The sequence below is a fragment of the Jaminaea rosea genome (assembly GCF_003144245.1).
Source record: "Jaminaea rosea strain MCA 5214 unplaced genomic scaffold BDZ90scaffold_7, whole genome shotgun sequence".
In the NCBI taxonomy this organism is placed as follows: domain Eukaryota; kingdom Fungi; phylum Basidiomycota; class Exobasidiomycetes; order Microstromatales; genus Jaminaea; species Jaminaea rosea.
This window is the reverse complement of record NW_020289981.1, coordinates 539,700-564,132: the sequence shown is the minus strand read 5'-3', so window position 1 is coordinate 564,132 and position 24,433 is coordinate 539,700. Positions and strand designations below refer to the sequence as shown.

Below are 24,433 nucleotides of genomic sequence, written 5' to 3'. Positions count from 1 at the left end.
AAGCGCGCGATCAGGCTGTTCTCCCTCTGCCACAGCGAAGCGAAAGCGCTTGAGGATCGTCTTTGACCAGCTCTTTTTGCTCTGCGCTTCCTCAGCAAGGTCGTGGTCCCGGCGATAGGACAGGTACGCGGGAATGAGGATGACGACAAAGGGGAAGGAAGCCCAGAAATACTTTGCGCGACTGTTATATTGCGACTCCTCGTTCCAGACATCCGCGACGGTCGTCGACTGTGCTTGACCTGCCTTGACGCCGAGGTCATCGGAGAGCGCCTGCTCAACAGGATCGGGCGAATATGTAGGCTTTATTCCCACTGATCGGGGCGCCCGACGCCCGCTACGCTCCCTGAATGTACTACTAATGCTCAGATGGCGGGTACATATCCCGGCGAGGGCGCCTATATTCGTTGATGGTAAGCTGCCAACTAGGAGCCGTCGACTTGAAGGCATCCTCGCCATCGTCGACTGGGCCATCTTCGTTGTCGCAGGCAGGAAAGATGCCGTACGACGGCCAAGTATCATTGCGCTCATCGCTGCAGAGAGGGTTCGTAGAAGAGTTTGCTTCAACCGGTGCGCTGATGCTTCATCTGCCCATCACGGCCAATTGATTGAAGTGGGTGACGGACAAAGGGACGTGCGCCGAGGGCGTGGGACGCTTCGACGGGAAGCGGACTGAGCATGGGACGCCACGTGGTCAAGCTCTACGGCGACGAGATCAAAAGCACAAAGAAAGCTGCATTGTCCCATCGAGACCCACGCTCGACTCCCACTTCAGCTACCGTGAGGAGCCTTCCTCTGACCATCGCCTTCAGCCGCTACCGCATTTGCCTTGCCTCCCTCATGGCTTTGGGCGACGCCTTCTCTCGCGCCAAGCCACGCTGCCTCGACATATTTCACCCAGAGCCATCCACACAGAGCCCCGCCTACGTGCGCCGCATGATCAAAACGCCTGAAGCCCATCACGAGACATGCGATGTGGACAGAACACGCCAGCTTGAAGGCCTTCCCATAGGGGAAAGTACGATCCATGAGGGCTGAGATGCCAATGCGACACTGCGCGGGTTCGATGCATAGAAGGGACAATGCTGCCGTGCCGCCAAATACTCCATAGACCCCCGGCCACGCGCCGTGAAAGCGCTGAGCTCGCAGTTGCGCTATCTCTTGACGCGCTTGTTCAGCGAGAGGTGGAAACTCCTTCGCTTTGAGCATCAGCCTGTTGTGCGCTATGCGCTGCACGAAGCGTGAAGCCAATCTGCCCCCGACGCTCGCAAAGAGAAAGGCAGCAAGTAGCTGCCATCTGTAATCTACCTCTGGAGGCGCATGCTGGATGCCGGGGCGCACACCGGTCTCGCTCTCTTTGTTCACCACCTCTATCAGGATGGGCATGAAGGCTTGGAGGGCCTCGGCGGAGAAATACCAGAGGGCTCCCGACGTTAGCACGAGCGAGGTAACCGTCGTGTGGGAGAAGGGACTGAGGTAGACGGTCCAGGGTCGGCTGAGATCCAGGCCAGTGGTAAAGTTGCGCATCATGAAGCCAAGCATTGCAGGGCGACGTCGCGCGACCATCCAGGCGGTATATATTGCAGTATTGACCGCTATGATCGGTACGACAGCCATCTTGGCAGTCGGGAGCGTGAGATACCACTCTGCAACTTCTGCGTACGCCTGGCTGATACCGTCCTGCAGCGCTCGGGGCAGCAGCGCGGCGAATCTCATAAGCGTCTTGTAAGGCACAGCGAGATCCTCGGCCATCAGACGACGCCAGACCTTGTCCAGGAACTGGCGGTCTGGCTTCTTGCCCTCCTTTAGCCCGGGGAAGAGAACGCGATTGCTCCCGTCATCAGGCTTCTCCTTTCCCGTCGCTAGATCGACGAGATGCTTGTCATGCTTGTAAGAGAGGTAAAGTGGGACGACGAAGATGAAGGGCAAAGATAGCCAGACCCAGAAGACTCGACCCTCTCCCGTGGCGTAGTCTGGGTCTTGATGCAAGGCGATCACAGCAGGAAGGGCGGGCCGCGAGATCACCGGCAGAGCTAATGCTGGCTGCTTGTTCGGGAGGCAAGCTCCATGCTCAGCAGGATTGCCGAGACTCAGCGTCGAGGACTTGCGGTCAGGACCATTATGAAGGCCTGGCCGGCGCATGACGTCGCTGCGGACGAGGAGCGGAGCGCTCGTTGATACGCTACGGGAAACACCGAGTGGCATGCCTTCCGCAACGCAGCGACGTTTTGTCCAGGTGGCATGGTCCACTGAGCACCGCAGCGGAGTGGATTTGAGTACTGTCGTCCTGAGGTTGAGCAGGAACATCCGTGTGCTACTAGGGTGGTCGAGTAGCGGGACCTACGAAAGGCGGTGTCAGCTTCAAATATCTACAGCTTTGCCAGCCTAGTGCGAGGACAATCGAAGCCAAGATACATAGCATCATTGCGGGGCGTCTGAGGGACAAAGAGTGTCGTCAATTGCTTTGGTACGCAACGAAATGAAGGGACGACAAAGAATGATGCGATTTGACGTGTTCGCCGCTCTCCAGCCTCCACGCGACGCCTCCTCCGCTGCCGCAAAGTCCGGGGTCCGGGGCACACCCGAGACAGAGCAATCGATGATCGATTGATTGAACCGGACAGCCGGTCGTGGGAGCCTGTCTTCTCACCACCACACTCATACCCCGCCACGATGCCCAAGTCCTATCTCATCGACGAAGACATTGGACTGGACAAGCTTGCAGGGAAGCTCAACAGTTCAGCGCCCAAGCCCACCGCGAAGGGTAACGAGGTCCTGATCGAGGTGCACAGTGCGGCGATCAATTGGTTCGACGTTCTCCAGATTGCAGGGAAGTAGTGAGTGCGAGGAGGGGCTCGTCTTAATGGGCCAAGCTGCTGACTCCGTCGCTCTTCCTTTCTCGCCAAGCCAAATCAAGAAGCCATTCCCTTACGTCCCGGGCACAGAGATCGCGGGCGTGATCGCGGCTGACTCTCCTATCCCAGAGGGATGTGATCTCAAGCCCGGCGACAGAGTCTTCGGCGCCTCCAACGGGTCTTACGCAGAGTATGTCACGGCCGACTTCATCCAATTGATGCCCATCCCCGAAGGTCTGGGAATGGATGAGGCCTCATCGCTGTTCATCACTTGGCCCACGTCGTACGCCGCGCTGGTGTTCAGGGCGAACCTGCAGGAGGGCGAGACCGTACTTGTCCATGCCGGTGCGGGTGGAGTAGGACTGGCGGCTATTCAGATTGCCAAGGCTATGGGAGCGACGGTGATTGCAACTGCGGGTAGCGAGGAGAAACTGAAGATTTGCAAAGAGGTGGGCGGGGCGGATGAGGTGGTCAACTACAGAGATCAGAAGTGGCCGCAGAAGATCAAGGGTCAGTGGCGCTGGTAGAGGGCAGTCAACAAGTGGAGATGCTAACCCTATCCCTCGACGCGTCTCGCAGAGCTGACTGACGGAGCAGGCGTTGACGTCGTGTACGACCCGGTAGGCATGATCCTGCCCTCGCTCAAGTGCATCGCATGGAATGGGCGCATCTGCGTGGTGGGCTTTGCGGCCGGGAACATCGAGAAGATTCCGGCCAATCTCATTCTCCTCAAGTAAGTCGGCCTCCTACCTGGCCCTCTCCCTCACCTCCTCTCACCTCTTGCTGTTCTCCTCCGCTCGCAGAAACGTCGCCATCACCGGAGTATTCTGGGGTGCCTACTCCAAGAACGAGGTCGACAAGATCCCTGAAGCATGGAATGCTCTCCTCGAAATGTTCGCAAAGAAGACGATCAAGGCTACCGTATTCACCGACAAGCAGTACAAGGGTCTGGAGAGCTTGCCTGAGGCGCTTGGCGATCTCGCCGCCAGGAAGACGTGGGGCAAGGCCGTTGTGAGGGTGAAGGACGAAAAGTGATGGCGTGTAAATGTACAATTACAGATGACAGGAGCTTCCAATATGTACATGCGGTGAAGTGTGAGCCGAACACTAGGCTGCTTCCTCTCCTCGCGGGGCAACGGCGGGACCTGGGCCGTCCTGTCGCTTCTCGTCGCGCGATCCACCCTGCTCGGCGGTACCGCCAAAGATCTGCTCCTGGCGTTCGTCGCCCCGCTCTAGATGCTCATCACCATGATGACCTTTGCCTGCCTCGTCTTTGCGCCTCTCTCTACCTCGCGTCTTCCTCTCTTTGCGCCTCTTCTTCTCGTGGAACAGCTCGGGCGGCAGCTCGAAGCTCTCACCCACGAGCTGCTTCGTAGCCAGAATCAGGCGGTCAAGCAACATCACGATCCCCGAAAGCGTGATGACACCTACGGCAAAGCTCAGGTACTCCTGGCTCTCGAGGACCTCGACCGTCAGCCGCTTAGGCATCCCTCCCTCCTTTCCCTCAACCTCCTCGCCGTCCTCTTCGGCCTCACTCTCCTCATCATCGCTCTCGTCCCCGAACAAGAATCCCGCGTTACTCAAGTAGCGCGAGAATAGCACAGGCGAGTTCTGCGGCAGAGGCTGAGCCGTTCGGAGGGCCGTGGAACAGATTGAGTAGATGGCGAGGACGTCCGCCATGAAAGCTTGTCGGGCGAACTTGGTGCGTCGCAGCAGAGCTTTGCTGTAGGAGGGGCCGAGCTGTTGAGAGACGATCACGGCAGCTGTGAGGAGCTTTGAGAGGGCGAGCTGAATTTCGAAGAGCCTGAGTGCGAAGAGGGGAAGGAGGTGTCAGTGCCGTCGTGGGGAGTCAAAAGAGGGAAGGCGCGACGTTCTACTCACTGCTCGTACCTCTCCCTTGGCCACGGCCCCCTGAGTGCAGTCTCATAAGCAACCTGCGCCTTCCTAGCATCCAACGTCCTCAACTTCACGCGAAGCGACACGAGATCTGCGCTCAACTTGGCCGGGTCCTCACCCTCATGATCGAGGGTGAAAGCTAAGTAACGGCAGTGAAGCGCTCCTGCTCTGTGAATGGCCGCCGCGTGTGACTCGCGCAAGTATTGTCGAAGTGTCGAGGAAGGCGGGACGAATGACCAGATGACCGCAGCTGTTGCGCCCAGTACGACCTCGAGAAGGCGTCGCCAAGCTACTTCCCATCCGTACCCTGGAGACGTGTATGGGGCAGGGTTACGGCTGTCCTTCCAAGAGTAGCCCAGCGTGACAGCAATTGTCAAGGCGGTAATCAGCGAGGTCTGCGGAGAGAAAGGCCAGTAGAGCCGGAACACGAAGATGGGCACAACCGCGATGCCCCACACGACCATCATCGCATATGGGCTTGGACGGCCGGAGCCACTGGAGATGTACCAGATGAGAAGGACGACGATTGCGCCCGCCACTGTGCTGACTATTCGCGCTACGAGCTGTGAGATAGAGTCGCCTCGATGACGGCCGAAGGTGACTTGGGCCATGAAGAGAGTCCAGAGGCCTAGGCGCGCGCGAGAAAAGAGTCAGCAAAAGAAGATCTCGGTGTTGCGCTCGCTGGCTCGCTCGCTCACCTTTCTCCTTCTGCACCCAGCCAGCCGACCTCTTGAAGAAGAAGGGCATCGACACCAGTCCCGTCAGCACGCCAACCTTGAGCGCAAAGAGCATATTGCCAGAAGTGGCCTTGCCCAGCCAGCGATGAATCGAAGTGCCCAGTCTCTGCATCCCGCTCGTCGGCTCCAGACAGTCCGGGTCACGCGGCGAAGCTCCGCCTAGACCACTCTGATACCAATCGTTCTCTGGGTGATGATCATCATCGTGGTAAACATCATCCCTGCTCGTCCTGTCGCGCGCATCAGCTGCACCGCCCCCACTTCTGTCCTTGCCGACGGCATTTGCCCATGCCTGCCGAGTGAGGAAGCGCGGCCATGACGGCCACCAAATTCTCCCTCGCGTACGTTCCCTTTCTAACTGCTCAAGGTAGCGCAGCAGAACGAGCAGGCGGTCCGTGAAGACTATGTTCGTGTGCTGGTGTACAAAAGCCTGGAAGAGATAGCGATGCGGCAAGGTCTTGCTTCCTCCAGGGTGCTCTACCGACGGCTTAAACAGATCGATGACCTGCAGTCTCTCTTTTGTCTTGAAAGCGTCAAGCGCAGCCTCCAACTCGGCAATCACCTCCAATGTAGGCTTGCGAGTCTTCCCCTCCTTGGTTCCCGCCTCTACCCTCCTTCCCGTGAATCTCGCAAGAAGCAAGGCGTACCGCTGCTTGTTGAGCGTTGCAAGCCATTCAACAATATAGTCGAGCGCAGCCGCATTCGCCTCCATGATCTTTTCGCTGCTTTCACCCAACAGACCAAAAACTTGGTCGGTGATGAAGTCAGCCGACTTGGTGTGAAGACGTTGATCGATCTCGGAGAAGCGCAGAGACTCCCAGACGCCTACGGGTTGGCGATCGGGTGTGTGGTGTCCGGAAAAGAAGCCGCCTCGTAGGCGAGCGGCACTGGAAGGGGTATCGGGTCCGCTTCCGCTCCCCTGGTATGAATGGCGCTGCTGCAGGTGAGAGTAGATGGGAGCTTTCGCGAGGAGAGCGGCCACGCGTCCTCCTCGGTCATGATGATGGTGATGGTGGCCATGCCGATGGATTGAGCTAGGCCGCGAGGGATGAGGCGTGCCCGGCTCCGTAGACGTTTCGAGGCGTGGTGTACCCGGCCGGCTCGGCGGGCGACTATGCGAATGTCGAGGCGTGCCCGGGGCACTTGGAGAGGGGGGTCGACTCGGTGGTCGACTGGGCGGTGCAGTGTGCGGTGCGGTGTGAGTGGCGGACTTGGACTTCTCCTGCGCAGGTGCATCGCTCGTGAAGTGGCCAATGCGAAGGTCTCGCTGCAACAGGGCGAAATACTGCGCCCATCCGTTTGCAGGTGCTACCAACGCGCGAACATGCCGCTCTACGGTACGGAGGTCTTCGCCTGATGCTAGGCCGAAGCTGATCTCGCGGGAGAGTAGGCGCGTGGCTGCAGCGACGAGGGGAATGGCTCGCTCGCTCTGTCCAATAGTCGTGCGTACGCGCAGAAAGTCGAACTCGGGATCCAGGGGCGACGATTTGAACATCTCCTCTTGTGCCCTGATCGCAGCGCTCAGCGGCTTGAGCACGAGTACAATACGGTCTACGAAGAGCGAATTGACCGACTTGGGAAAGAAGACGACGGATACGATGAGCGTGACGGCCGACTTGATTGCCATGGGCAGAAGCACCGCTTTGCCTACCAGGTAGTTTGGGTAGGGAAAGAGCGGAATATCGGTGAGAAAGATGTCGAGCGCCAACGCTGCGATGATGGCAGAGAAGACGAAGGGAGATGGACCAAAGCGGACCTTGAGGTAGAGCCAGACGGGCGATCCCGCTGCGAGGAAGAGGCAGCACACGATAGACGGGGCCGCCTCAATGTACTCGCCCATGAAGATGCTGCGCAGATTGGCCTGAGAAGCGGGCACTTTGTTCTTGCGCGCTGCGTAGGAGATCTTGATCGCCACACAGGTCCAGGCCCATGATATGACGCCAAAGAGGAGCATGAAGAGCTCCCTTTCGAGGATGCCTGTGAGAGGCAGCTCTGCTGGTTGGAGCAGGGCAAAGACGAGGACGAGGAACGAAGCGTTGCCTAGGTAGCGCTCAACAGGATTGATGACGAGAAAGAACATCGCTATCCATGCGATGAGTGCTGAGCGCAGGACAGGCTTCATCTTTGTCCATGACTTGAAGGGCGGGATGAACCAGGCGACGTGGGCCGGCAGAGGCCAAATATGCAGCCGGGCAGCTAGAGAGGCAGCGCGAGTCTTCTTGTCGTCGTCATCTCGCTCGTCCTTTTCACTCGCAGCTTCTTCGACAGTGCCATTCTTCGTCTTGCGCCTTCTCAGAAGAGTTGACAACCTCGTCGAGTGGCGCTCGCAGGCATCGCCATCTGCAAAGTGAGGATGAGGGGCGCTGGGCTGCGATGATCCCGTCGAGCCAGGCGAAGGGTGAGTAGTGACCATGGCCGGCAGCTGCGGCGTCTGATTCGCCATGTCAGATGAAGGGCAGGCCTGTCAAATTGCCTCACATCAACGCATGGCGCGCTGCGTAGACGATTGAGGAGAAAGGTAATGTGGGAAAGTTGGAGGACGCGGAAAGAGCCCGAGCCAGGCCCAAGCCACGCATGAGCCGATCACACCGCCGCGTCGAGGCGAACCCTCGTTCCGTCACGACGATGCCACTGACCTTTCAGCCTCGATCTCGAAGAGGGCATCGTCGAAATGCGACGAGTCATACCCTTTACTGCCATCCGCTCGGATGGTCTACATTGGATCGATCGAATGTGCTTGCTATCTTGTCGGATGCCCGCTAGCCCTGCGAAATGACAAAGTCGCTGTGACGAGGCGCCGTTGACATCCGACTTGCGAGATGGTCATGGCAGCCATCCATCCAACTTACCTACACTACCCCTCACATTCAAAGCTGTCCTTCACGCTCAGAACCGAAGATGCAGCCAGATCTGAACCACCTCGCAATGCTGACGAGTGAGTGCAAGCGGCCATCCCACAGCGTGCTTTGCGGTGACATCACACGACTGTCGGCGCAGGTGTCTTTCTTTCGCTGGCCTGGCTCGCCATCCTGGTGAAAGGCGATATGAAAGTCATCGGCTTCTGCTATGCCACCGCGGGCTGCAATTCTTCTGCTAGTCAGGTTCTCTACGACCCCGTCAAACGTAAGTGCTCGCAGCCTCTCCTTCCATCAAACGCCCACCCTCGCTGAGCTCGGCGTTACCCCTCTATTGCGGGCAGACTTGGCCGCCCCTATGGGCAAATGTGATGCGTTCAAAAACACCTGGATAAATACCGTCATCCTCGGTTGGCACAATTGCAACTGGGGCTTCAGGCCGGCAAGCGTTGGCGAATGTGAAGTCGGGGGGGATGATGGTCCCTTTCACTTGATCTGCAAGGCCTAGGTTGCGACCAACCCACAAGTACTCGCAACCGCGTGAAACACTGCCGCAGTCCATGCCATCTCGAAGGGATTTCCAACGTCAGGAACTTGCCCCTCTTCTCAAGCGCTTGTTGCTGCGGCTCATATCCATCTCTCCGCCAGCTTCTTGTCTCTTCCTCATGTCCTGTCGCATATTGCTCTCTAATTCTGCTGAACATGTCTTGCCATTCTTCCCTCGTCTTACCCTCAGCCTTGTCTTGTCTGACGAGTCACCATGCGATCGTCGCTTTCATTCCTGTTACTCACGAGTGAGTGTATCATGACGGATGCAAAACAGGTCACGTATTCAAATACTCCGCATAGGCTTTCTGCTCGCCATCTACGCTCTCACAATACCCGTACTCGGCATAGTCCGCACCATCGGGTACTGCTACCGCGGGTCCTCAGACTGCCTCTCTCTGCCACACGAGGTCTTGTACGACCCCGAGGAGCGTAAGTGACCCCTCTGATCAGCATCTGTATACTCGTGCTGAGAGAGCGCGCTGCTCTCTTCACACCAGGCCTCGTCAGCTACATGGGAGCATGCGACGCTTTCTTGTCCGAGTGGCATCCAATCATCATCCTGGCCTACACCGACTGCACCAAGGCATGGCGACCCGCTGTCACAGGCATCTGCGAGGTGGCCGGGGCCAATCAGACCTTCCAGTGGATATGTAAGGCTTGATGGGTCATGCGCTGCGGTCGACACAAATAGTCTTGCCGCGATATGGGCGATCAGCGGGTGCAAAATCGTGCACTGTCCGGTGACATTCGTAGCACCGCCTTGCTGTGATCGATTGCGCTCTCGCATCCTCTATGCCTCTTGACCTTTCTACCACATTTCTGTACTACAAGTTGAGATTGAGACATGAAGCTCTGGCAACCCTGGCTCCTCGCAAGCGTCTGCCTCGCTGTGACTGTACGAGGGGCAAACCAAGTCATAGGCTACTGCTACCGCGAAGGGGCCAAGAATTGCACGGCCCGTCCAAACGAGGTATGGTGGGACCCCGTAACAAGCGAGTACATGAGCCTGAGCCACCGTCACCTGCGAGATGGAACTGACCGGCGCACTGCTGCTTTTGCTTCTGTTATGTTGGCGCAGAGCTGGCTGAGAATATGGGCCCGTGCGATGCCTTCTTCTCCGTTTGGAACGGGACCATCCTGTTGGCCTGGACGAGCTGCACGAGAGGGTGGGTGCCAACTAACAAAGGTGACTGCAAGGTCGGGGGTGAGGATGGCCCCTTCCGATGGATCTGCAGCGTGTAGCCGGGCTCTGGTACGACCCGTCTTGTCTCGTTATCCCCTCTCGCTGGCCGAGCTCTCAATGCGTTAACTCCGCGCTCGTTAGCGCCTGCTTGCCCCGAGCTGCCTGTGTTCCCGCCATCAGCGCCATTCACGAGGCCACTGGATTTGCCTCGGGCGGCTGTCCTCCGCGTGTGCCGATTGGAAGCCGTGCCCTCGACCCAGCGAGCTCCGAAGTGGATGCCCATCTCGTCCTGATCGTAATCTCCAGTAACGAATGCGCCGTCGGCGGCATTAAGTACATCTGCAGGGCCTAGGGCGTCACAGAAGGGGACCATCGCCTCGTCAGAGCTGCTCGTTGTGCCCCGAGCAGAATTTCGGACGCGCCGGCTCGGCCATTCATTCGAAGAAGACAATGACGAACGGCTTTTGGCATTGCAATCCGTGGTTTCAATTTACCCGCTGCCATTGCTGCGGTGCCAAAGCCAGCAGCCGGTTGAAAGCTTCATCCCTGCCTCTAACCTGGTAAAAGTCGACCTCGCCTCTTCTGCCCTTTAGTACCAGCCTCAAGCCCTCGCCCGCCGCCAGACCCCATGTCGAAGAGCCAAGCGCCATGGCTCCAGCCCTGCTGCCGGCAGGGGCGAGTTTCTTGATCCCCTTGACAGCGTCGAGTTTGCACTGGAAGAGCACCTTGACCTTGGGTGGTGGCGCAGACTCAGAGGCCAGCTCTGACTCCGGGACGGTGAGCTGGCCGGTGCGCGCATCGAGAAGCGGCTGCTCGTCGTCGACGTTGCTTGCGGAGGCATTGACGCTGAGCCCTCGCCTGCCTCGAGGACGCTTGGCGAAAAGGGAGCGGAAGAGAACGGCGTGCGGCGTGATGACTACATGCCCACAGCAGCCGTCGTAGACAGCCCAGAAGGTGCCGTCCACGTCAGCCTCGTCGATCGAAGCACCGGCTGAGGCGGTCACTGCTCGATCGCCTCGCCCTTTTGCCAAAGATGGCTGCTGAGCTGCGGTACTCTTGCTCTTGTTCTCGAGGGCTGTGATGCCCATGTTGACCCCTCTAGACAGATGCGAGAGGAGCGCAGAGCTGCGGCTTGTCGATGCGTCGATTGTGCCGACAGGTACACGCGGGAGCTGGACAGAGCGCGACCCAGCCAGAACCTCGGTGCCTCGAATAGCCATCGACTTGCCCCGAAGCACAAGGTCAGCCCAGCGCGTCCAGTCAATCTTCTCGCTGCCTTCCTCGCCCTCCGTCGAGGTGACCACCTCTTGCGACTTCCATTCGCTCTCCGGTCGCATAAGTAGCGCCGGGTCCCCAACGAGCGGCTTGCCCAGCTGCGCTCTACTCCTGAGGACCTCCATGCTATACTGTGCATCATTCGGCACGCCCGCAAAAATCCAGTCGAAAGGGTTGGACCACTCCATGCCCAGCCAGTGGGGCTTGTGCTCCACGATGGGCGCGATGAAGAAGAAGAGGATGCCGAGGACGGCTCCTGATACGCGGATGAGGTGGGCAGGCTTGAGAGCCAAAGAGGCGAAGAAGGAGATGGACAGCCAGAAGAGAAGGCGCCACGTTGCACGCGGGGAGCGCCACAGACCAAAGTTCTTCGCTCGCTCATGTCCGTCGGCGAGAGCTCCGGCAAGGGTGGAGGCGGTGAGGCCCTACAAGCGTAGCAGAAGAGATGAAAAGTGGTCAGTGAGGGGCGGAAGGTGGATTTTGCCATCGTCTCGCCATCCACTCACGTAGTTCTGGGACGCCTCAACAACGAGACTGTACTGACTGCGCTTCGCAGCCGGGGCCGCACTTGCCCTCATACTGGTCGGCACAACGGCCTGAGCCTGTCGCCTTTCCTCCTCTTCCCGGCGCCGCTGCCTGGCCAACACATCTCTCAGCGTATCTGGTGGTGGCGGCCTACTCTTCAACCCCAGCACGAGCATGATGACCGAAAAGATCAAGCTGGCAATGAGCAAGCCTCGCCACCAGAGAAAGGTATAGCCAATCAGGCAGAGCAGCGAGCCCGACTTGGATTCCCAGCGCCACGTCTTTCGCAAGCGTGAGCCGAGGGCCTCCCAGAGAGGCAAGGCGCTGTAGTAGAGGCGCTGTCCGCTTGCTCGGAGGGTGGCGAGGCGGAATTCTTGCTGGAATTCGTCTTCATCTTCTTCCTCCTCTGCCTCGTCGGTCAGGTGCTTCGTGCCGCGCTGCAGGTCGACCATCTGATTCGGCGACAAGTAGGAGAGAAGCGCAGTAAGGCAGGCAATGTAGTATCCAGACGCATTGAACTTGGGCTCGTCATGGTCGAAGTTGGTCCACTCAATCTTGGAAGGGAAAGCCGAGTGCGTGAAGTTGTGAGGGTCCAACGGCGCAGTCGAGCGAACCTCGTGGACGTCTTTGCCAAAAAGACTGAGGTAGCGTGAGACTTCGAGCTCCTCCCAGTCGGCCTTCAGGATGTGTTTTTCCCAGTCGTCGCGAGCCTTCTTGTTAAGCGCGGCACGACGGCGTCGCTCTGGACTGGCATCGCGAACTGGCTGCGGCAGAGGCGGTGGCGGTGAGGCTTCTCTCGTTGGTGTGTCCGTGTATGTAGTGCTGGCTTTGCGGCGAGCAGGCAGAGGTGGCGGGCCAACGGGTGACGGCGCCGACTCATGTCGCTGGGACGAATAGTCGAAGCCGCGACGATTGCCCTTGTTAGCTGGTGAGCGCGAGGGAAGAGCGTAGGGAGTTGTCGTCTCGCTGAGCGGCTCAGCTTTGACAGAACTATCTTGGCTGACAATTCTAGTCTGCTCGCCAGCTTCAGCCTCTGCCTCGGCGTCCTGAGGCGGTGGTGGGACGTTCTTGGTGGCTTTGATCTGCTTGACGGCCCGACCATCATCACCGTGCAACCACGCTTCGTCGTAAGCTGGCGTCTCTTTCTCTTGCCGATTCAGGCTCTTACGCAGCAGGTTGGAGCGGAAAGCATCATCAGTGATCATGCTGCCTCTGGCTGCGGTATTCGTGCCGATAGAGCCGGCCGCCTTGCCGCTGTCGGCGTCGTCATTGCTTCCCTGCGACTTGGGCGTCCGCGCGTCAGTGTCCGAGTGAGCATCCGACATGGCCTCGAAGATAACAGCGCCCCGGGCAAAGTTGGCCTCGCCGTCATCGTCATCGCCTCCTCCATGGCCAGTTGCTTCTTCACCATCTGCCCCACCGACTTCGTGAAAGGCGAGGCTCATCGCATCGTCGTCTACTGGCGGTGCCGGTGGCGGCGCGGGCGTTTGCGTGGGGGGCGTGGTCGCGGCGTCCTCTCGAACAGAATTCATTGGCCCGCCAAGTATTGACGTATCCCTCGAGTGCGTAGACCCAGACTCTCCACCGCTGGACATGGCTGTTGATCCAAAGCGCCGACTCGCTCGCCCTCCTCCGGGGGTTAGGAGCACGCCCCTTTTGCGAGCCTTGGGAGACGGGGTGGCGCTGTACTCGTCGAGGAAGGAAAGGGGAGTGGGTTCTTCAGCATCCGCCTCATCAGCGGCGGCTTTATCGTTTGAGGATTTAGATGCCATCGCAACGGCGGAGAGCAGGTTTCGTGGCTCGTTGGACCCTGCTCCTCCGCGATCGCCTACTACATCGCCGTCATAGCCTCTCCGGCTCTGACGGTGTGAAGCCGAACTATCATTGGAGCGTACCGAGGCAGTTGACGTGTCGGCCTCCTGTTGATCCCTGCTCTTGCCCAACGCTCGCAGAAGACTGGTCTTCTTCTCATCCTCGAACGCCAGCCCATTCTCGCTGACAAAGTCCGGTTGAAAGCCTTGTGAAGAAGAGGAGCTGGACATCGTTGACGGACGACGAGAGTGAAAGCTCGACGGCAATTCCGGCGGCGAGTGTACATTGTCGCTGCCGCTCAGACGACGCCTTCCTGAGCCGTAGTCGACGAGTCCTGCCGGGGTGACTGCCTTGGACACCGAGGAGCGGCGAGCGGGCGTGGTTGATGTTGGCTCTGGACTTTTGCTCTGCTCAGACGCCTGAGCTTGCTCCAGCACTTTGCCAGCCCATGATGAGATGGCAGCTGCGTCACCGCCGTTGCTCTTGTCGATGTTCAGCGGAGGCGTCTGACTGGCTGACACGTCCTTTGTCGTTGCTTGAATGGGCTGCGAGGCGGTGACTGACTGCTCAGCGATAGCGCTCGGCGTCTGTGTAGGAGCCTGAGCTGACTGTGCTGCTCTCGTTTCGAGGATGTCTGCGAGCGGTGGTGGCGCAGCTTGTGTGGACGAGGAGGGAAGAGCGGCGGGGGCGGGCGGTGGAGGTGAGGTCACCTTGGTACGCGGTGAACTGATGCTGGACTCCTGAGCAGAAGGCGCAGTAGCAGCTGCTGGAGGACTTCGGGGTGTTTGCTGCTGCGTCGAGCCGGCGGCTGGTCCCTTTGACGAGGAAGGGCGAGGATACTGATACTGCTGTTGGAAGCCAAGAAGCGTGCGACCTGGAGTCGATGACATGGTGGCGCGAAGTGCGACCTACGAGAAGAGGGAGAGACGAAGACGTGTAGGTGACTGCTATGTGAGAAGAAGCAATACCTGTCGTGCTCACGGTTACTCGGCCTTTGCTAGCGCTGAATGACAAATGTGGGGAAGGCGGGGAAGAAGAAAGCGGTGCCGCGAGTCTATGCGCTCATCGTCGTGATGCGTCTTGCGCCCTGGAGCTCTCTTTGTTCTGGCGGCCCTGCAGCGGCCTCTGCTCTCTCTTTCCCCGCCGCCGCTGTGAATCGAGCGTCACTCAGCTAGTCGAGCACCGCCCCCGAGCGTGGCGCTCTTGAGGTGATAATGGTGGCGAGGGCGAGATCGACCACGACGAACGATCATCTGGATGGTCGATCTTTGGCGCGCTGAGACCGCAATACGACCTTGCACCAGACGACTGGATCCATGGCCTCGACGATGCAAATTCAAGCTCGGCGCTAGAGGTGGGCGGCGGCAGGTGCATAGTGCAGGCGGACAGGCGGGAAGAGAAAGTACGCAGGGAAGCGCGACTCGCGATGCGATCGTCTCCTCATCTCACTCCTCCACGTCACTCAGATCTTTCAGCGTCGCAGCGGCTTCACAGTGGGCAGCGGAATTCTGCCTGGCCCGCGTCAGGGACAGTCGTCAACGCCCTTGCTCTGGCAGGTTCACCGCCTCCGTGCGGACAGGGGAGCGGCCGTCGCACGAAGCCGCTCTGTGAATTGGGCGGGACACGTACGGCAGCGCGACAGTGGAGTCGTGTCGCGCTTGCTCCGTTCAGCATCTCGAGAATTCGGAGCAGCACGCTAGACTTGTCTCACTGTAGTGAACGCAGTCAGCTTTCGTTTCTCCCTCTCCTCTGCCTTCCCTCCTGCCCCTCTATCTCACCCAATTGCCATGTCGACGCGTACGCCTAGCCAGCGATCTAATACAGGGTCAGCCTCGGCGCAAGCCTCTGGCAGTCGCATAGATGAGGCCATCATCGTAGACGATAGCTCGGACGAGGATTCAAAAAAGCGAGTCAACAAAAGACACCGGCGCCGCGAGCCCTCGAGCAGCGACGGCGACGCCGAAGATGACGACAATGACATGCCGACCGCTCTCGACCTCATCAGCGGCTACAGACCGTCAGCATACAGGCGAAACATTCGCAGTAGCTCCTCTAGCGCCAATGGCGGCACCCCTTTGAGGTCAGCCCTTGCTCGGGTCGACTCCAACGACGAGCGTGCTCGAGCAACGCCCACCGGCGTGCGAGCAGTCAAGCGTGGCTCACCTGCAACGCCGTCTGTAATGCCGGCCACGAGCAGTCGTTTGACAGGGCTAGCGTCGGCCAAGAAAGAACCGGGTTTGTCGCGAACGAGCGACGACGGCGACACCAGGCGCGAAGCAAGCCGGAAGCAAATCGATGACCTCGACGAGCCAAACGGCAGTCAACAACGCGAATCAACAACGCGAGCCGGGCAACGGGCGCCTTCCGCCTCGGATCCCTCTGGTCAAGCTCAGCAGCCATCCGATTGCTCTTCTTCCCTTCCTACCTCATCCTCCCCTGTTTCCCACCAAAGGCAGTCGCCCTTCACTCCAAAGCGAGAGCTCCAGCCTCGCCCGGTCAAGGAGGAGCGGACTCAGCCATCCTCATCTTTCCTGTCGCACCGCCACAATCACAATCACGAACAGGCACCAAGAACATCCGCATCCGGCCCTCAATCTGCGTACACGATGCCAGCCGCATCGCACCAGCAGCTGTCCTCCAACGCGTTCGCGCCTCATCCTCATCAGCAACACATCCCGCTCCCCGTCGTCCCCTTTGACTACCGACTCGCACCGCAAGCCACTGGCTTCCCTGGCGTCATGGCTCAAATGCCTGGCTACATCGACCTGACTGGAGGCTACGAGATGCCTCATCTCTCCAGCGGCGCAGGGGCTGCCCACCCTGCTGAGCCTAGCGTCAATAATGAGGTCTCAGCCCAACCAAACACCTGGGACATGATTCCCGCAGCCTGGCGAGCTGTGGTGGATTCACTCTATGGTGGCGCCTCTGCTGCTCCTCTTCCCGCGGACGCTAATCCTTCCGTTCTCCAAGGAGCTCCCTTCCCAATCGACTCTTCTGCACCCAACGAGCAAGCTCCCACCTCTGCTGCTTGGGGCGATGGCTCATTGGCTTCGAACATCCTCTCGAGCCTTGGCAACGGCACTGTCGAGGCTGAGCCCGACGCTCTGCGACAGATCTTCCAAAGCGATGAAGACGCCATCTCTGACATGGCCAACCTCAAGCCCTGCCCTCAATCCGCCATCGACTATCTGATCAAACACGGCCTCGTCACGCCACTCAAGCCTCACCAATCTACCGCCCTCCGCTTCCTCATTGAGAGCGAGCATCGCAACCCACCCACGGCCGATCGAGAGCAGAAGTGCATGTTCAAGAGGATCAATGGCCGCAACGGGAGGCACTGCTTCCTGAATGTCGTCGTGCAAGAGTGGACAGAGAGCGAACCAGAGATGCCTCGGGGCTGCGTTCTCGCCGATGCAATGGGGCTGGGCAAGACTCTTTCTGTCCTAGCGCTGATCATGAGCCCTGCAGACGGCAAAGCATTCCTCAAAGACGACACGGGCGGCGGCATTGACAAGAAGCCAGTCATTCCCGAGGCTAAGGGCAAGAAGCGTGCCATCATCTTGCCAGACAGCGATGAGTCTGAGGAAGATGCATTCAAGCAGGCGACCAAGGGACGCCAGCAGTCGAAGCACCTGAAAAGGCAGCGCATGGGCTCGTCCACCGTCACCAATGGCCAGGGCAAGGCAAAGAACCCAATCGTCCTCTTCTCATCTGACGACAGCGACAGCGACGCCCCTCGAAGCGGCAAGAGGAAGGTAGCCCCCAAGAAGCCGCCTCATGACGAGCTCAAGGGCATCACCCTCGTCGTTTGCCCTCTGTCCGTTCTCAGCAACTGGACGTCTCAAGCCAATCAACACTGCCCTCGCCTCCGCGTCGGCACCCTCTACGGCAACGAGGGCAAGGAGCTCCGTGCTAAAAAGGACTGGAGCAAGTACGATATGATCGTCACGACATACGATACCGTGAAGACCTCGTACAAGTCCATCGCCCTCCTCAAGGACCACGACCTGCGTGAGGCAGACTATAAGGAGAGGCGCGCAGAGATCACGGACAAGATTGAAGAGTACCGTGAGCTGCAGGCAGCCAATATCAGGAGGGGCCAGAGCAGCTCGGTCGAGTCGATGTCTCGCGTCTACGCTGACGCTATCGCGAGGGAAGAGCAGCATCTCGTCGACTTTGATGCCGAGAGGAACAAAGCCCGCATGGTAGCGCCCATGGCAGGAGGCAAGACCGATTGGAAGAAGGAGAAGGCATGCCTCGCTAGGCTCAAGAAGCTGCAAGGCGGGGGAGCTACCGACAAGAAGAAGACTACCAAGAAGAGGGCGTCGGCCCGCCGCAGCATCAGCGATAGCACAGGCATGGACGTATCCGGGAGCGACGCAGATGACTTTGACGACGAGGGGGACGTCAGCATGGGCGGAAACAGCGGAGTTGACGCCGCCATGGCCGAGTTCTTCTCGCCTGCCAACTTCGAGAACTTTACAGACGACGATCTTCTCTACATCTGGTGCAACCTCCGCCGACGCCAAGGGCAGACCAGAATTTTCGAACAGGAATGGCTTCGTGTTGTCCTCGACGAGGCGCATGTAGTTCGCAATAGGGCAACCCAAACGTACACCGCTATTCAAGCTTTGCGGGCTGAGAGGCGTGTAGCTGTGTCCGGCACGCCCATCGTCAATGGCGCTTCGGACCTTGGCTCGCTAGCCTCGTGGATTGGTATCTATCCCTTCTCGAGGAACCCCAAGCTATTTGCAGAAAGGGTCCACAACCCTATCAAGTGAGCACGCGCGGGCTACGTGACGTGAGTCGTCCCACTGACTGCTGACAATACCTCCACTCACTCCCCGCTCACTCGCAGGCGCGGTGGCAACGACTCTACCCACGCCATGAATCTCTTGCGCGCCATCTGCAAGGACCTCGTCTGCCTCCGCACCAAGGACATGAAGGTCGATGGTCGTCCCCTCGTCGATCTGCCGGCGATTGAGCATCGAAGTTACGACATCCGCCTGAAACCCGACGATGAGACCTTCTACGCTCGCGCAGAGGAGGCTCTCCGCCGTATGCTCAGTATTTGGATGGACGAGGGCGGCAATCTCGGAGCACGTCGTCTCACTTGCATCTTGGTTTTCCTTTGTCGCATGCGTCAGCTGGCCTGCGACCGCCGTCTCGTCCCCGCTACGCTCATTGAAGACATCGAGGCCGCCGCTACTGAGGAGAATGATGATGGCACCACCAAGAAGACTCCGACTCAGCTGCGAGCTATCCTCTCCGCCATGGTCGCCAACGGAGATGACTGCCCCATTTGCATGGAACCTCTTCCTGCCGCCGAGAGCCCCCCTGTCATCACGCCCTGCAGTCACGTCTTTCACAAGGAGTGCCTGGCCTCATCCCTGGCTGCCTCCAAGAAGTGTCCTATGGACCGTCGCGCCATCGAGATGTCGCAGGTCATCGAGGCCTCTGAGACGGAGGGAGAGGAGGTGACCGACGCCGGGCTCGGGGATGGGGCCAAGATCGACGCTCTCATCGAGATCATCAACAACATCAAGGCTGCCCACCCTACGGACAAGATCCTCGTCTTCTCCAACTTCGTCGCCTTCCTCAAGCTCGTGGAGAAGCGCCTCGAGCTAGAGGAGATTGAGCACGCGACCTTCTTTGGAAGTCATACGCGGACTCAGCGAGAGGAGACGCTGCGTCAGTTCAGGCGACCTCTTCGGCAGCCGACGGCCGAAGAAGCAGCTGCTGCAGCTGCAGCGCGTGCGATTTCGCTGGGCAAAGCTAAGCGCGAGGCCGGCAACGGGGGAGGCAGCAGTGACCTCCTCGCTGCCCTGGATACGACCGACTTTGCCTCCATTGCTCGGCTCCCTGCCAGCAAACCCAGGACCTCGTCTTCATCCTCCAAGCGCAAGCCAGCGCCGCGCGTACTCCTACTCTCGATCCAGGCTGGTGGTGTAGGTCTCAATCTGACGGAGGCGAGCCACGTAATCCTCACCGACCCCTGGTGGCAAGGAGCTATTGAGGCTCAAGCCATCGACAGGGCTCACCGTATTGGCCAAGTCAAGCCGGTCAACGTGTACAGGTTGGTCAGCCATGCTACCGTGGAGGATAGGGTGGTTCAGGTCGCAAAGGAGAAGATGCAGCTTGCCGCTGAGGCGCTTGGTGGACTGCAGTACAAGGGAGCGGCGTTGTTCAAGGGCAAGGCGAGCACACGATCGAAGCTCAAGGAGATTGGGAGGCTCTTCGGACTGGGAGCGGTTGGGAGTGGTAGTGGGAGTGGGGGCAGGGTTGCCATTCGCGGCCCTCCTCGCCGCTCGTAGATGGCCGGAGCATCAAAGGCTTCGGATAGTGTTTTGCTTCTTTTCTTTTCTCCTTTCCTCTCCTCTCACACAAAGCCTCGTAGTCACCTCTTCCAGCATCTTGAGTTTCACCTTTCTGACTTTCACATCAATACCACTTACTCATATAGCGTCGTCGTCTGGGCGTGCGAGCTGAGAGAAGCTGTATTGACCCTCACCCCACGTGGCGATCAAGTCCGTGTTGTGATGCTCTCCGCGCCTGACGCGCCTCGCAGCTCGCCGCCTCTGTTCCGCCGTGTTGGTTGGTTGACGTTTGGGTGCGCCGCCCTTTTGCGCTGCTTTCCCTTTCATTCCCATCCGCAAGTCCCAATTTCCCCGTCTCCTTTCTTTCTATTACCATGTCTGCCCCTCTTCGAAGAGGCGGCGCTCCTCCGCTATCTGGTCGACCTGGCCAGCCAACAGCGGCCAAGCGGATTCCCTCGTCGCAATCTCAGTCGCAGTCGCTGCGATCCTCGACTTCCTCATCGTTGCGTTCATCAGACCTCGAGCCATCGTCAGCAGGGCCGAGCTCACCAAAGAGAGGCCCGAGTGCAATGAGAGCTCCGTCGACAGCATCTCGCAGACCAACAGCGACCAATGGTGCCTCTGCCGCAGGAGATGACGAGTCTAACATCAAGGTAGCGGTCAGGGTGCGCGGCCAAGCACCGGGCGAGCCAGCCCCAACAGCCGCTATCCTCAACACTTCAGGCCCACGATGCTCGCAAATTCACGTTCAGCTCGAGCCTCCTCCAGTCTCCTCCTTGTCCAGCATACCCTCCTCCTCCCTCGTCACGCCGGCAGACGCACCGCGCGAAAAGACGTACAACTTTGACAACGTCTTTGGCCCCGAAGCCGATCAGGGAATGATTTACCAGACGGTAGTGACGCCGGTTCTGCAGGAGGTCATGAGCGGATATAACTGCACCATCTTCGCATACGGGCAAACAGGGACTGGCAAGACACACACAATGGAGGGAGACCTGACCTCGCAAGTGGGCACCTACTCGTCCGAAGCTGGAATCATCCCGCGGACACTCTATCGCCTCTTTCATCAGCTGGAGTTGAGCTATGCGGAATACTCTGTCCACGCTTCGTTCGTCGAGCTTTACAACGAAGAGCTGCGCGACCTTCTCTCGCCAGACCTGCCCGCTCCTCTGACCTCGGGAGGCCTCAAGATGTTCGACGACAAGAGTCGTGGCGTCGTCATCCAAGGGCTTGAAGACACTCCTATGCGCGATGCGGCTCACGGTCTCGACCTGCTTCGTCGTGGTAGCCAGAAGCGTCAAATTGCCGCCACGCGCTGCAATGAGAGCTCCTCGCGCTCCCACTCCGTCTTCACCCTCACAGTCCATACGAAGGAGACCACCTCCAAAGGTGAAGACGTGCTGCGTGTCGGCAAGCTCAACCTCGTCGACCTGGCCGGATCGGAGAACATTGGCCGATCAGGCGCAGAGAACAAGCGCGCTCGAGAGGCAGGGATGATCAACCAGTCCCTCCTCACGCTGGGCCGTGTCATCAACGCCCTGGTAGAGAAGAGCACCCACATCCCCTATCGCGAGTCGAAGCTCACGCGTCTCCTGCAAGAGTCATTGGGCGGCCGCACAAAGACGTGCATCATCGCAACCGTCTCGCAAGAGAAGGCCAACCTAGAGGAGACACTCTCCACCCTCGACTACGCCCTTCGCGCCAAGTCCATCCGCAACAGGCCAGAAATGAATAGTCGCATGACCCGCGCTGGATTGATTATGGAGTACGTCAAAGAGATTGAGCGTCTCAAGCGCGATGTACTCGCCGCTCGAAGCAAAGAGGGCTTCTTCCTCAGCAATGAGAGCTGGAAGGAGGTCCAAGACGAGAGCGACGCGCGCAAGAATGCTGCCGATGAGCTGCGCAGGCTGGTCGAGGTGGCAGAGAGTAAGCGTGCGAGCTTGCAAGAGCAATTTGAGCAGAACATGCAATTGCTGGTGAAGCGCGAGGGCGAGTACAAGAGTGTCAAGAGCGAATGTGCGGCCAAGAAGCTGGAGCTCGATGGGGTTATCGAGCAGGCGAGGAGCTTGGAGGAAGCGCTCAAGGAAGAGGTGGAGCTGCGCGAGGCGTATAGGAATAGCGAGCGTAAGCTCAACAGGATCGCGGCGGGGCTGAGGGAGCAGGCAAAGGAGGATGAGAGTGACTTGGGCGGACTGTGGGCTAAGCTGGAGAGGAAGGCCGCGGTTGAGGCTACGAATGAGAGGGTCGTGGGAGAGTATCGGCGCGGGGTGGAAGATATTACGGCTCAGCTTGAGGGCAAGGCGAGAGACTTTGAGGCGTCGCATCAGGACTTTGCCTCTACGCTCGGCGCAAGCATCGAGGCGTTCAGCCAGCGCGAGGCGTCAAGCCTCGAGACCTGCCGTCAGGTGATGGCAGACCGTCTCGCAGCATTACAAAAGCAGGCCACCAAGCTCGGCCGCGAGCACGACGCTGGACACGCCAACGTCTCCACCCTCGTCACCGCCATCGAGGAGGCCCGCACGTCCCTCGAGGCAAGCCTTCAGTCTCAGTCTAGCTCCCTGGCCGAGGAGTGGAAGACCTTCGAGGCCTCAATGTCCGACACTCTCGCAAGCTCTTCCGTCAATACGCGCAAAGCCTTGCACAGCATGGCTGAGCTGATCAGCCAGATGGGCAAGCAGACGCAGCAGCACGTCGCCGAGCAAGGTCAGCAGCTGGAAGAGCTGCGCGGCGAGGTAGAGCAGGCGGCGCAGCGTGAGGTCGAAGGGCTGAAGGAGCAAAATGCCGCTCTCGTCGCCATGCTCGAGGAAGAGAGGAGCAGGGCGGCCGTATCTCGCGAGGCGCTAGCCAAGAGCATCGGCGAGCTTCTCCTCGCCCATACTGAGGAGCGTGATCGCAGTCTCTCTACAGCGGTGGACTCGCTCCGCACCAAGAGCGCTGCCGCAGAGGACTCCGTCGCTACGTCCGCCCAATCACATGACGCCAGGCTCGCTTCGCTGGGCAAGCGATCAGCCGACCACGCCAGCGCGATCGAGGAGCGTGAGAAGCAGGCACGCAAGTATCGCAAGCGCGGCGAGGCGGCGCTCGAAAGCGGCGATGAGGCGGTCAAGACTAGCCTGGCGAGCTGGAGCCAGAGGGTCGAGGCGTGCACGCAGGGTACGGGCAGCGCGATGGAGGAGCATGAGAAGGCGACGCGCCAGGCTCAGAAGGAAGCTGAGGAGCGTGCAAGCAAGTGCAAGGAGGAGCAGGCCAGGCGTCTGGGACAGATCGTCGACGGGGTTCAACAATCCCACTCCACCGCCTCCGAGCAGCTCAGCAGCACCCTATCCGCGTTGTCCACCCACCAAGCCGATGCCACAACTCTGCTCGGTGCCCACTCCACCGGCGCAAGCAGCTACCTCTCTCAAGCCTCCTCCGCCCTCACCTCTCTCCGCTCGCAAGCCCAAAGCTACCTCACAGACTACTTTGCCCGTGACGTGCCCACCGGCTCGACCCCTCAAAAGCGGGATCCCGCGCATGCTCAAGAGCCCCCGCAGTGGCGACTCGTGCCTGGAGTCAGGCAGAGAGCACTGGAGCAGTACAGACATTTGGTTGCGAAGAAGCAGCAAGCGCAGGCGGGAGCGCCCAGGCCCTCGGGGGCGAGTGATGCAACGAATGGTACGCTGCCCGATGATACGAGGGAGACGGTCGATATTGATGGGCTGCGCCATGAGGATGGAGAGGACGTGGATGCGGATGAGGCCCTTGAGGAGGAGCTGGAGGAAGAGGAGGAGGACGAGGTTGAAGACAGCCTTACAGATATTACCGCCGTCGCTGCTACTGGGGCGGGCCGGGACAGTAGCACGGGCGAGTCGTCCGATGAAACGGTGAAGCTTGGTGCGTCTACGAGGCGGCGTACCGCTGTCCAACCGGCACAACGTCGCACTGCTTCAGGACGAGCGGCGTTGAGCGAAAAGAATGTGGATCCTAATGTCGTCGAGCTGGTGGCCGCAGGGGACGCAGCGGGCAAAGCGGCAAAGGGGAAAGCAGTCCCGTTGGCATCGAGAAGGACTACCAGGGCGACTTGAGCGGCGTGGCAGGTTGAGCTTGGGTTGTACCATCCATCACGGACATCATCATCGTTTGCCTCTCTATCATGTCCTGCACGTCGCATGCACGCATAATTAGGGGAGCACTCCGTCCCCTTCTACTACTTCTTCGCCTTTGGAATCATACCCATCTTTGTGCCATCTCGAGTGATCGTAAGACTCTGTCTGCCATGCTTTTCGCTCTCACATGGCCCTCTCTTCGGCCAAGGCTGTGCTTTTGCTGCTGCGCGTCGCACCGTACGCGCCGACCGACCGACCGATACCTCGCTTTGCCCTGCTTCTCTGCCTGCCTCCGTGCACCTCTCAGCCTCGCGACTCGGGCGCATCTCCCTCGCGCAGCTATGTGG

At 59.4% G+C, this 24,433-nt stretch overlaps 9 protein-coding genes across 9 annotated transcripts; 6 read left to right on the top strand and 3 right to left on the bottom strand.

Annotated features, from left to right (window-relative positions):
- Nucleotides 1-599: 599 nt before the first annotated feature.
- Nucleotides 600-2,487, bottom strand: BDZ90DRAFT_232473 (hypothetical protein). Its single transcript, XM_025506266.1, has one exon. It carries the CDS (start codon nucleotides 2,200-2,202, stop codon nucleotides 769-771), a length of 1,434 nt encoding a protein of 477 aa, XP_025362109.1. The 5' UTR covers nucleotides 2,203-2,487; the 3' UTR covers nucleotides 600-768.
- A 7-nt stretch (nucleotides 2,488-2,494) lies between these two features.
- Nucleotides 2,495-4,080, top strand: BDZ90DRAFT_279835 (NAD(P)-binding protein; the record flags this gene model as incomplete). Its single annotated transcript, XM_025509214.1, has 5 exons — nucleotides 2,495-2,566; nucleotides 2,680-2,834; nucleotides 2,905-3,362; nucleotides 3,432-3,585; nucleotides 3,656-4,080. The coding sequence occupies 5 exons, from the start codon at nucleotides 2,495-2,497 to the stop codon at nucleotides 3,885-3,887; spliced, it is 1,071 nt and encodes a 356-aa protein (XP_025362108.1). The 3' UTR covers nucleotides 3,888-4,080.
- On the bottom strand, nucleotides 3,721-8,008 carry BDZ90DRAFT_232471 (hypothetical protein). Its single transcript, XM_025506265.1, has 3 exons — nucleotides 5,447-8,008; nucleotides 4,734-5,376; nucleotides 3,721-4,656 (listed from the first exon to the last, which is right to left on the bottom strand). Exons 1-3 carry the CDS (start codon nucleotides 7,926-7,928, stop codon nucleotides 3,960-3,962), a joined length of 3,822 nt encoding a protein of 1,273 aa, XP_025362107.1. The 5' UTR covers nucleotides 7,929-8,008; the 3' UTR covers nucleotides 3,721-3,959.
- A 260-nt stretch (nucleotides 8,009-8,268) lies between these two features.
- BDZ90DRAFT_232470 (hypothetical protein) lies at nucleotides 8,269-9,009 on the top strand. Its single transcript, XM_025506264.1, has 3 exons — nucleotides 8,269-8,420; nucleotides 8,483-8,608; nucleotides 8,685-9,009. Exons 1-3 carry the CDS (start codon nucleotides 8,384-8,386, stop codon nucleotides 8,846-8,848), a joined length of 327 nt encoding a protein of 108 aa, XP_025362106.1. The 5' UTR covers nucleotides 8,269-8,383; the 3' UTR covers nucleotides 8,849-9,009.
- A 51-nt stretch (nucleotides 9,010-9,060) lies between these two features.
- Nucleotides 9,061-9,851, top strand: BDZ90DRAFT_180583 (hypothetical protein; the record flags this gene model as incomplete). Its single annotated transcript, XM_025503768.1, has 3 exons — nucleotides 9,061-9,134; nucleotides 9,190-9,318; nucleotides 9,387-9,851. Coding segments are annotated over 3 exons (360 nt in total), but the record flags the coding sequence as incomplete, so codon positions are not given.
- On the top strand, nucleotides 9,852-10,491 carry BDZ90DRAFT_180584 (hypothetical protein). The gene is made up of 2 exons (XM_025503769.1): nucleotides 9,852-9,881; nucleotides 9,968-10,491. Exon 2 carries the CDS (start codon nucleotides 10,113-10,115, stop codon nucleotides 10,422-10,424), a length of 312 nt encoding a protein of 103 aa, XP_025362104.1. The 5' UTR covers nucleotides 9,852-9,881; nucleotides 9,968-10,112; the 3' UTR covers nucleotides 10,425-10,491.
- On the bottom strand, nucleotides 10,378-13,493 carry BDZ90DRAFT_180563 (hypothetical protein). The gene is made up of 3 exons (XM_025503767.1): nucleotides 13,163-13,493; nucleotides 11,854-12,737; nucleotides 10,378-11,772 (listed from the first exon to the last, which is right to left on the bottom strand). Exons 1-3 carry the CDS (start codon nucleotides 13,281-13,283, stop codon nucleotides 10,558-10,560), a joined length of 2,220 nt encoding a protein of 739 aa, XP_025362103.1. The 5' UTR covers nucleotides 13,284-13,493; the 3' UTR covers nucleotides 10,378-10,557.
- Nucleotides 13,494-15,099: 1,606 nt separating this feature from the next.
- On the top strand, nucleotides 15,100-20,146 carry BDZ90DRAFT_232467 (hypothetical protein). The gene is made up of 2 exons (XM_025506263.1): nucleotides 15,100-18,461; nucleotides 18,543-20,146. The coding sequence occupies exons 1-2, from the start codon at nucleotides 15,472-15,474 to the stop codon at nucleotides 19,996-19,998; spliced, it is 4,446 nt and encodes a 1,481-aa protein (XP_025362102.1). The 5' UTR covers nucleotides 15,100-15,471; the 3' UTR covers nucleotides 19,999-20,146.
- A 191-nt stretch (nucleotides 20,147-20,337) lies between these two features.
- On the top strand, nucleotides 20,338-24,228 carry BDZ90DRAFT_232466 (kinesin-domain-containing protein). The gene has a single exon (XM_025506262.1). It carries the CDS (start codon nucleotides 20,376-20,378, stop codon nucleotides 24,063-24,065), a length of 3,690 nt encoding a protein of 1,229 aa, XP_025362101.1. The 5' UTR covers nucleotides 20,338-20,375; the 3' UTR covers nucleotides 24,066-24,228.
- Nucleotides 24,229-24,433: the final 205 nt, after the last annotated feature.

Coding starts and splice junctions, on each gene's coding strand:
- BDZ90DRAFT_232473 (XM_025506266.1), bottom strand. CDS start 2,202: ATGCCACTCGGTGTTTCCCGTAGCGTATCAACGAGCGCTCCGCTCCTC.
- BDZ90DRAFT_232471 (XM_025506265.1), bottom strand. CDS start 7,928: ATGGCGAATCAGACGCCGCAGCTGCCGGCCATGGTCACTACTCACCCT. Junction 5,377..5,446: donor CTGGGTGCAGAAGGAGAAAG/GTGAGCGAGCGA, acceptor GCGCGCGCCTAG/GCCTCTGGACTCTCTTCATG. Junction 4,657..4,733: donor CCAAGGGAGAGGTACGAGCA/GTGAGTAGAACG, acceptor CTTCGCACTCAG/GCTCTTCGAAATTCAGCTCG.
- BDZ90DRAFT_232470 (XM_025506264.1), top strand. CDS start 8,384: ATGCAGCCAGATCTGAACCACCTCGCAATGCTGACGA. Junction 8,421..8,482: donor CCACCTCGCAATGCTGACGA/GTGAGTGCAAGC, acceptor CTGTCGGCGCAG/GTGTCTTTCTTTCGCTGGCC. Junction 8,609..8,684: donor TCTCTACGACCCCGTCAAAC/GTAAGTGCTCGC, acceptor TATTGCGGGCAG/ACTTGGCCGCCCCTATGGGC.
- BDZ90DRAFT_180584 (XM_025503769.1), top strand. CDS start 10,113: ATGGATCTGCAGCGTGTAGCCGGGCTCTGGTACGACCCGTCTTGTCTC.
- BDZ90DRAFT_180563 (XM_025503767.1), bottom strand. CDS start 13,283: ATGGTGAAGAAGCAACTGGCCATGGAGGAGGCGATGACGATGACGGCG. Junction 12,738..13,162: donor TCGGACACTGACGCGCGGAC/GCCCAAGTCGCA, acceptor AGTCGGCGCCGT/CACCCGTTGGCCCGCCACCT. Junction 11,773..11,853: donor TTGAGGCGTCCCAGAACTAC/GTGAGTGGATGG, acceptor CTACGCTTGTAG/GGCCTCACCGCCTCCACCCT.
- BDZ90DRAFT_232467 (XM_025506263.1), top strand. CDS start 15,472: ATGTCGACGCGTACGCCTAGCCAGCGATCTAATACAGGGTCAGCCTCG. Junction 18,462..18,542: donor AGGGTCCACAACCCTATCAA/GTGAGCACGCGC, acceptor GCTCACTCGCAG/GCGCGGTGGCAACGACTCTA.
- BDZ90DRAFT_232466 (XM_025506262.1), top strand. CDS start 20,376: ATGTCTGCCCCTCTTCGAAGAGGCGGCGCTCCTCCGCTATCTGGTCGA.